General features: G+C 41.8%; 1 protein-coding gene across 1 annotated transcript; it reads left to right on the forward strand.

The window, feature by feature from the left end:
- The first annotated feature begins 8,255 nt into the window (after window positions 1–8,255).
- LOC142456326 (protein SET-like) lies at window positions 8,256–9,002 on the forward strand. The gene has a single exon (XM_075557481.1). It carries the CDS (start codon window positions 8,256–8,258, stop codon window positions 9,000–9,002), a length of 747 nt encoding a protein of 248 aa, XP_075413596.1.
- The last annotated feature ends 1,555 nt before the right edge of the window (window positions 9,003–10,557 follow it).

Here is a 10,557-nt window from a genome sequence, read left to right on the forward strand (position 1 = left end):
TGTAACCTCCTCTCTGGGAGATTGGCAAGGGGGAGGCGGGTGAGGGGAGACGCCGGGGAGTGTAAGATAAGATATAATAATTATTTATAAACTATCAAGGGACCAGGGGTGGGATCGGGGAGGGAGGGGGATGGGGGATGGGGGGAAAAAAAGGGAAACCGAGCTGATTCCAGGAACCCAAGTGGAAGGTGAATTATGAGAGTGATGAGTGCAACGAATGTATAAGGGTGCTTTGCTCATTTGATGTATGTACAGACTGTGATAAGAGCCTTATGAGCCCCAATAAAAAGATTTTTAAAAAAAAGAAAATGATTAGGGCAAAGAATGTACGGATGTGTTTTATACAATTGATGTATGTATATGTATATGTATGGATTGTGATAAGAGTTGTATGAGCCCCTAATAAAATGTAAAAAAATAAATAAAATTAAAAAATTTAAAAAAAGATAAAAAAAACTTATTGTGGAAAAATGTATATGCACTTATATATAATATATGCCCTATATACACACAATATATATATATATAATGATCATATATATAGGTCATTTCAACTATATATGTGTATTGATGTATATATATTAATGCTACCAGATTATAAATAAATCATATAAAACTTAGTTTGACTTGGTGCATATAATTATATATAATCTGGTAGAATTAATTACATTCACCATGTTGTGCAACTCTCACCACTCTCTATTTCCAAAAGCATCTCCTCACACCAGACACAGCCTCAGTACTCCTTCAGCCATGACTCCCCAGCTCCCTCTCTGTAGCCTCCCCATTCCAGTCTCTGGGAACCACCAATGAGCTATTGCCTCTATGCCTTTGCCTAATCTAGATATTCATATAAGGAGCCCTGGTGGGTTATGCACTGGCTGCTGCCTGCAAGATCAGCAGTTCAAAACCACCAGCCACTCCTCATGAGAAAGATGAGGCTTTCTACTCCCCTAGAAAGTTATAATCACAGAAAGCCAGAGCGGCAGTTCTACTCTGTCCTGTAGGCAGGCTTGCTATGAACCAGAATCAACTCAAGGGCAGCGTGTTATGAGAGTAAGAGATGCTCCATATAAGCTGGGTCATACCTTATTTGTCCTTTTGAGTCTGCCTTATTTCACTTAACATGAGGTCTTCAAGGATCTTTCACGTGGGAACATATTCAGGACTCCCTTCCTCTTTAGGACTGTGTAGCATTCAACTGCAGGGTTAGACCACATCTTGTTTTCCCACTTGTCTGTTGATGACCTGTCTGCCCATCTCTGTGTAGTGTTAGTTTTACTTGGTGCACTTAATGGATTTGAATTAACTCAAGTACTCGAGATCTCCGATGCTGACAAAAGTGTTTCTGAGTTGATCAAACTTTAGAAGCCATCTTCTCCTGAATGGAGAAGCATCATTCAGAGAAAAAATTGCTCCCTGAACCTCTATCTTCTTCAGATCCTGGTTCAAAAAGTCTTCACGTTCTAGTTTGCATCTGCTGCCGTTATGGATTGAAGTGTATGTCAGCTTGGCTGGGCCAGGATTCTCAGTGGTGTGACAGTTAGGAAATGTTGAGACCATTCTCCCTGAAGCGATCTAATGTGACAGCCCATTTGTTTTACAGGAGTGTGTGTGTGTGTGTGTGTGTGTGTGTGTGTGTGTGTGTGAGATGCAATGCGCTGACTCATGTCTCAGCTTTAATCTCATGGCTGGGAGTTTCCTGGAGGTGTGGCCTGCATCACTTTTTCCCTTACCAGAGACGAAGGGAGCTCACTGTCACCCAGGAAGAAGAGCTGGGAGCAAGTGTGTCCTCCTTTGGACCCAGGGTCACTGTGCCGAGAACCTGCTAGATTTGGGGAAAGACAAGAGGCTTGCTGGTAGAATGAGGTGCCTCAGGCACTTTCGGCAGAGCTAAATGAGCTTTGTAACTCTCACCTGAGCTGGGCAGGGGCCAGGCAACGAGGACCGTGAGAGGAGGCCTGCATGACGAAGGGAGGTTGGCCTACATGCTTCTTGATCCTCTCCCTAAGTCGTGGCTTACTGGTTTTGCTCCCAAGTTGTAAGCTGGCACTTCACTAATAAACCCCACAGGCATGAGTATTATCATAAATATCATGAATTCTGTGAGACCACTGCACACGATTAGTGCACCCAGTAGAGAAGTAGAGAGGGCTCTGGGAGGGGCGGCCAGGTCAGAATTGGTGAACAGGCTGGAGGGCTCAGGTATGTTTGACCTCCTCCTTCTCCTGGGACTCAGCCTTTTAGAGGTATAGCGCGCACGCACACACACTCACACACACACACACACACACACACACACACCTCCTTTTTACACCAATGTCTGATGCTGTACACCATGTTCTGCACCTTTGTTTTTTCGCTTAACAACATACCTTGGGGATTATTCCACATTTATAGTGACAAATATCCAAAGGTGGTCCCCAAGGAATCATGCCTCCTGTTTCTATTCACCAGTCCTTGAAGGTGGGCTGTCACTATGACTTAGTTGTAAGCTATCAACTGTGATGGGGCCCATGAAACAGCAGGACTTCTGAGCACAGGTCAGAAGAAGCCTTGCTGCTTCTCCTTTGGTCTCTTGAAACCACCCTCCCTCCATCGATGCTGTGCCATCGCCACTCATTGAGACTGTTGCCTTTCCAGCTGTTGCTGTGCTTTAGTTTAGCTGTCGTCAGTTACAGTATAGAAAGATCTTTATAAGGGTGATACACTAGAGGCAAACACTTGGGCTACGCTGTTATTTTGTTTAATGATGGCTTTGTAGGATAATTCCAGTTTAAAGTTTATAGGTGATCGCTGAGGATTTCTCCAGCCTCAATGGATGAAACACTTTCTCAGAGCCTTGAGCTGCCAGGTAAGGAACCTGGCCACCTTGTAGAGATGATCAAGTAGAAGGGTCCTGAGACTTCAGGAGGAGGAATTGCTGGGGGTGAATTTGAGACTAACCTGTTACCCATTCTCAAGGCAATGGCATGAAATGCCACCCAATGACCTTCATGAATGCCATGTGGAAACAGATGCATCAACCTTACTTGAATACGTGGCTCACAAAATCATGAAACATTTAAAAAGTATTTTGGCCTTAAGTGGAGAGCAAATGTTTTGAGAACGATGAGGGCAATGAATGTACAAATGTGCTTTACACAATCGATGTATGTATGGAATGTGATAAGAGTTGTATGAGCCCGTAATACAATGATTTTTTTAAAAAGTGTTTTAAAAAAAAGAGGTCAGGTGCACCTTAGTCCTCTAAATGCGCATCCTTGTGCATCAAGAATCTAGAGAGGTCTTCTGCAGCAGATCGACTCAGTGCAATAGCTTTTGATCTGACTGTTGTGTCCAGGAGCATTGATTGTGGATACCAGCAAGACAAAATCCTTGACAACTTCAAGCTTTTCTCCATTTATCATGTTACTTATCGGTCCAGTTGTGAGGATTTGGGCCTTCTTTGAGTTGCCATCTACACTGAAGGCTGCAATCCTTGATCTTCATCAGTGCGTCAAGTCCTCCTTACTTTCAGCAAGCAAGGTTGTGTCATCTGCATATTGCAGATTGCTATAAACCTCCCTCCAGTCCTAATATAGCATCCTTCTTCGTATAACCGAGCTTCTCTGGTTATTTGCTCAGCACACCGATTGACCAAATATGGTGAAAGGCTACAATCATGATGCACACCTGTCCTGATTTTAAACCATACATTATGCCCTTGTTCTGGTGACACAACTACCTCTTGATCCACGTACAAGTTCTGCAGGAGCATGATGAAATGTGGAATTCCCATTCTTCTCAAGGTTATGCACAGTTTCTTATGGCCTACACTGTCGAATGCCTTTGCACAGCCGATGAAACACAAATACACACCTTTCTGGTACTCTCTGCTTTGAGCCAAGATCCAGCAGACATCTAACTTGTTCCAAGTCCTCTTCTGAATCCAGCCTGAACTTCTGGCAGCTCCCTGTCAATGTACTAGTGCGACTGTTGTTGGATGATCTTCAGCAAAGTTTTACTTGTAAGCGTTATCAATGATATTGTTCTATAGTTTGAGCATTCTGTTGGGTCATCTTTCTTTGGAATGGGCACACATATGGATCTCTTCCAGTTAGTTGACCAAGTAAATGTCTTCCAAATTTCCTGGCATAGACCAATGAGTTCTTCCAGTGCTTCTACAGCTTGCTGAAACATTTCTATTGGAATTCCATTGATTCCTGAAGCCTTGTTTGTGGCTACCTCCTGAAATGGGAGATTGACTATTTCTTTTTGGTACACTGACTGTATTCTTTCCATCTTCTTTGATGCTTCCTGCGTCATTCAATATTTTGTCCATAAAATCTTTCAGCATCGAAACTTGAAGCTTGAATTTTTTCTTGAGTTCTTTCAGTTTAAGATATGCTGAGCATGTTCTCTGAAAGGTTTCAAGGTCTTTGAACATTTGTTTCTTTTTTCTTAAAATCATTTTATTGAGGGCTCGTACAATTCTTATCACAATCCATACATCAGTTGAATCAGGCATATTTGTACATATGTTGCCTTCATTCTTTTCTAGACATTTACTTTCTATTGAGTCCTTGATATTAGCTCTTTTGTTTCCCCCTTCCTCTCCCTCATAACCCCCTGATAGATTGTGCATTGTTATTAGTTTCATCTCTCACATTGACTGCTGTCTCCCTTCCCCCATGTTTTCTGTTGTTCCTCTCCCTGGAGAGGGGTGTATAGTGATGTGTCGATCATTGTGATCGGTTCCCCCTTTCTCCCTTCCTCTCCCCCTCTTTCCCCTACCCTTCTGCTATAACTATTCCCACTCCTGTTCCTGGATTCTGTGTGTCGTGAGTTCCTATCCCTTTCTTTCTTAAAAAATTCTTTAAATTGTTTTATTAGGGACTTATACAACTCTTATCACAATCCACACATACATCAATTGTGTAAAGCATATTTGTACATTCATTGCCTCATCATTCTCAAAACATTTGCTCTCCACCTAAGCCCCTGGCATCAACTCCTCATTTTTCCCCTCCCTCCCTGCTCCCACCTCCCTCATGAACCCTTGATAATTCATAAATTATTATTTTGTCATATCTTGCTGTGTCTGACGTCTCCCTTCACCTACTTTTCTGTTGTCTGTCCCCCCGGGGAGGAGGTCACATGTAGATTCTTGGTTCCCCCTTTCCAACCTATCCTCCTTCTACCCTCCCAGTGTCGTCACTCACACCACTGGTCCTGAAGGGATCATCCACCCTGGATTCCCTGTGTTTCCAGTTCCTATCTGTACCAGTGTACATCCTCTGGTCTAGCTAGATTTGTAAGGTAGAATTGGGATCATGATAGTGAGGGAGGAAGAAGCATTTAGGAACTAGAGGAAAATTGTATGTTTCATCGTTGCTACATCGCACCCTGACTGGCTCATCTCCCTGAGACACTTCTGTAAGGGGATGTCCAGTGGCCACTTCACACTCCCCACCTCATTCACTATGATAAGATTTTTGTTCTGATGATGCCTGATACCTGATCCCTTCGACACCTCATGATCACACAGGCTGGTGTGCTTCTTCCATGAGGGCTTTGCTGCTTCTGAGCTAGATGGCCACTTGTTTACCTTCAAGCCTTTAAGACACAAGACGCTATATCTTTTGATAGCTGGGCACCATCAGCTTTCTTCGCCACATTTGCTTATGCACCCATTTGTCTTCAGTGATCATATCGTGGAGGTAACCAAACAATGATATGATTTTTTTGTTCTTTGATGCCTGATACCTCATCCCTTCAACACCATGTGATCACACAGGCTGGTGTGCTTCTTCCATGTGGGCTTTGTTGCTTCTGAGCTAGATGGCCACTTGTTTACCTTCAAGCCTTTAAGACCCCAGACGCTATATCTTTTGATAGCTGGGCACCATCAGCTTTCTTCATTTGCTTATTCACCCGCTTTGTCTTCAGTGGTTGTGTCAGGAAGGTGAGCACCATAGAATGCCAATTTAATAGAAGAAAGTATTCTTGCATTGAGGGAGTACTTGAGTGGAGGCCCAATGTCCTTCTGCTACCTTAATACTAAACCTATAAATATAGACTCATAGGTCTATTTCCCCATCCTCATATATAAATATATTTGCATATGTAAATGTCTTTATTTAGACCTCTATATATGCCCTTTGCCTCCTAGCTCTTTCCTCTATTTCCTTTGACTTTCCTCTTGTCCCACTATCATGCTGAGTCTTCATTGAACATTTCATTATAATATTTTTTTTCTCAAGCTGCTCTTTGAAATTTTCTATTCAGCTCTTTGACTTTATCCTTTCTTCTATTTGCTTTAGCTATTCTATGATTAAGAGTATATTTCAGAGTTGCTTTTGATGTCCACTTTGATCTTTCTTTCCTGTCTTTTTAATGATTCACTTTCTTCACGAATGATGGTCTTGATGTCCTCTCACCGTTCATTAGGTCTTCTATTCAATGCATCAGATCTGTTCTTGAGATGGTCTGGAATGTCAGATGAGAGAGGAACTGAGGTCATATTTTGGCTCTCATAGATTTGTTTTAATTTTCTTCAACTTCTACCTGAACTTACATATGAGCAATTTGTGGTCTATTCCACAGTCAGCTCATGACCTGGTTCTAGCTGCTGAATTTTTCTCCATAGTGTCTTCCCACAGATATAGTTATTTTGATTTATGTGTATCTCCTCTGGGGAATTCCATGTTATAGTCAACTTTTGTGTTGTTGAAAAAGGTAGCTATGAACAAGTTGTTGGTTTTGCAAAAGCCTATCATGTGATCTTCAGCTTAATTTCTATTACCAAATCCATATTTTCCAACGACTGTTCTTTCCTCTTTGTATCGAACGTTTACATTCCAACCACCAATGCACCAAGATGCATTCCAATCAGTGCATCTTGATTCCCTGTTTGATCAATTTCAGTCTGAGGAAGTTGGTAGAATTCTTAAGTTTCTTCATCACTAACTTTTGTGGTTGGTGCATAAATCTGATGGTATTGATTGGATTTACCTGGAGACAGATAGAATCCTATCACAGAGAGCATTGTACTTCATGATGGATTTAACAAGATCCTTTCTGACAAAGAATGCCATACCATTCCTCTTGATTGTGTTATTCCTGTCACAGTAGATCACATGATTTTCAAATTCAAAATGGCCAATACCAGTCCATTTCAGCTCATTAATGTCTAGGGTATTGCTCTTTATGAATTTCATTTCATTTTTGATCATTTCCATTTCCCTAAATTCCTACTTCACACATCCCTGATCAGTAGAAGATTTTGGCATCTGTTGCTCCTCACCTTGAGTTGTACCCTATCAGCAAACGAAGATCCCATAGGCTCCACCCCCACAGACTTTACCAGATTCACATCACCATGGTCTACACCCCAAGAAATCAGCTCTTCTTCAATCACATTTTGCTTGTCCTCAAGACCTGAGGGGCCCATAGTCTGGCACTATCTCTGATAGTATGCTGCTTCCTTTGTTCAAGCCAGCAGTTCTTAACCTGTGAGTCACGACCCCTTTGGGGGGGGTCGAACGTCTCTTTCACAGGGATCGCCTGACACCAACAGAAAACACATATTTCTGATGGTCTTAGGAACTGAGACACCGCTCCTCTATCCCTCTCCAGCTGGGTCTGCCCCCATGCAGATCCACCCACATACGAGTACCAGGCATGAAGACTTACCCATGCTACACCGTGCTTCAAGACAAAATTTCATTTATTTGTCATTAGAAATAAATATTTCACAATATATAATAACATATTGTTTTGTGATTAACCACTATTCTTTAATTATGTTCAATTTGTAGCAATGAAAATACATCCTGAATATCAGATATTTACATTATGATTCATAATAGTAGCAAAATGACAGTATGAAGTAGCAACAAAACAATTTTATGGTTGGGGGTCACCACAATATGAGGAACTGTATTAAAGGGTCCTGGCATTGGGAAGTTTGAGAATCACTGGTTTAAGCTTTCAGTATCTGACAATGCTTCAATGTTATGCATAGAATTTCAGCGGCTTCTTCCACCGAAGTGGAGACTTCTTCCTTGTCTGTTCTTAGTCTGGAAAGTTCAGAAACCTGTTCACGTTGGGTGACCCTCCTGGCATTTGAAATACCAATGACGTAGCTTTTAGAATCACAGCAAACATCAACAAACTGACAGACAAGTGTTGGCAATTTTGTGGCAGTTTCCACGGGAGGCCAGCGGCTCTTTGGCACGTTCCTTGGGCTCTGCTGGCAGACAGCAAGCAGCATGGCCCCTAACCGCCAGTCTTCAAGCCTGCCGCAAATGAAGAAGCCTAAGGTGCAGGAGACCCCGGCCCCCCCCAAGGAAGAAAAAGAACAGCTGGAAGCAATTGAACATATTGATGAGGTACAAAATGAAATAGACAGACTTAATGAACAAGCCAGTGAGGAGATTTTGAAAGCAGAACAGAAATATAACAAACTCTGCCAACCATTCTTTCAGAAGAGGTCAGAATTGATCGCCAAAATCCCAAATTTTGGGGTAACAACATTTGTCAACCATGCGCATGTGTCTGCATTGCTTGAGGATGAAGAGGCTCTGCATTATTTGACCAGAGCTGAAGTGACAGAATTTGAAGATATTAAATCAGGTTACAAAATAGATTTTTATTTTGATGAAAATCCTTACTTTGAAAATAAAGTTCTCTCCAAAGAATTTCATCTGAATGATAGTGGTGATCCATCTTCAAAATCAACTGAAATCAAATGGAAATCTGGAAAGGACTTGACGAAACATTCCAGTCAAACACAGAACAAAGCTAGCAGGAAGGGGCAGCATGACGGACCTGAGAGTGTCTTTACCTGGTTTACCGACCAGTCTGATGCCGGCGCCGATGAATTAGGAGAGGTCATCAAAGATGATATCTGGCCAAATCCATTACAGCACTATTTGGTTCCTGATATGGATGATGAGGAAAGTGAAGGTGAAGAAGATGAAGAAGAAGAAGAAGAAGAAGGGTTTAGAAGATATTGATGAAGAAGGGGATGAAGACGAAGGGGAAGAAGATGAAGATGATGACAAGGGAGAGGAAGGAGAGGAGGATGGAGGAGAGGATGACTAACAGAACACTAATGGATTCCAACCTTTTTAATTTTCTTCAATCCCTGGGAGCAAGTTGCAGTCTTTTTTTGTTTTTGTTTTCTTCCTCTTGTGCTCAATCACCCTGTTCTTGAGGTCTCTTTTCTCTACACCATGGTTCTCAACTTATTTGGGGGTGGAGGGAATAATGCCTTGTGCAGAATACAGTGGAAAAGACCTCTACCCCCTTGTGTTCAAATTAATTTTTGTCCCTTCCTGTCTCAACAAAAACTATGGAATCAACACACCACCGTGCTCTGTGGGAAAACAAAACCCTCTGCTCCCTTGGCCCTGCTGGCAGCTGGAGGGTGCTCGGCCCCTGTAGCTTCTTTCCTCCTTCCTCTGTACATTGGGCTCAGAGATTACACTGTGTCTCTATGTGAATATGGACAGTTAGCATTTACCAACATATATCTGTCTACTTCTCTTGTTTAAAAAAAAAGGAAAAACAACTTTAAAAAAGGGGGTTATAGAAGGTCAGCAAAGGGTGGGTTTGAGATGTTTGGGTGGGTTAAGTGGCATTTTGAAAACATGGGCTTCTCCTTTGGCATGCTTAATTGTGATGTTTAACGGATAGCCTTGCAGTTTAAGATGACACTTTTAAAATAAAATGCTCTCCTAATGATGACTTGAGCCCTGCCACTCGATGGGAGAATCAGTAGACCCTGTAGGATCTTCTTTGGAATTGACATTCTCTATTGTAATTTTGTTCCTGTTTATTTAAAATTTTTCTTTTGTTTCACTGGAAAGGAAAGATGCTGTCTTTAACGTTAAAAGTGTACAAGTTGCTTTGTTACAATAAAACTAAATGTGTACACAAAATTTTTTTTGTAAAAGTGGGAAATTAAGCAATACTTTGGGAATCTACTTGAAATTAAAAAAAATTCACTGGTCAATGTTATTTTTTTAATATTTATTTTCTGTTACCATTAATTCCTTTAAAATGAGATGATTTTGCAATTTCAACAAAATGCAAAATTTTGAAGTGTTTTAACTGTCTTTTATAGTATTTTTATATTTTTTCGAATGTGTATGTAATATGTATAAATATTTATAATATGCATAGGTTTAAATTATTTTATTTTTTAAATTATTTTTTGTTTGTTTGTTTAAAGGTTTCGGTCGCCTTTATTGTTACGAGGTAGGGCCCTGAGTGGGGCCTTGCAAGCTGATGCATGTGGTCCTCCAGGGATCACGGGGTGGTCACGGTTGCAGACATGATCGCCACAACGGAAGGACACGGTCCAGGAATGCAGGAAACATGATCAGACAGGTTGGGGTCAGGGCCGGCCCCTCACTCCTGCTTCTTGAAGTTCTACAGGTGCGACAGGACACAGCTGGACCGCAGGAAGAAACACAGGAAGAAGGAAGGTGAGCGCAAGGACGCATTCCATGGTCTGGAGATGCTCCGCGCGGAGTGGACCTGGGCGCGCAGCACCCGGGGCCACCA

This window comes from Tenrec ecaudatus, chromosome 9 (genome assembly GCF_050624435.1).
Source record: "Tenrec ecaudatus isolate mTenEca1 chromosome 9, mTenEca1.hap1, whole genome shotgun sequence".
In the NCBI taxonomy this organism is placed as follows: domain Eukaryota; kingdom Metazoa; phylum Chordata; class Mammalia; order Afrosoricida; family Tenrecidae; genus Tenrec; species Tenrec ecaudatus.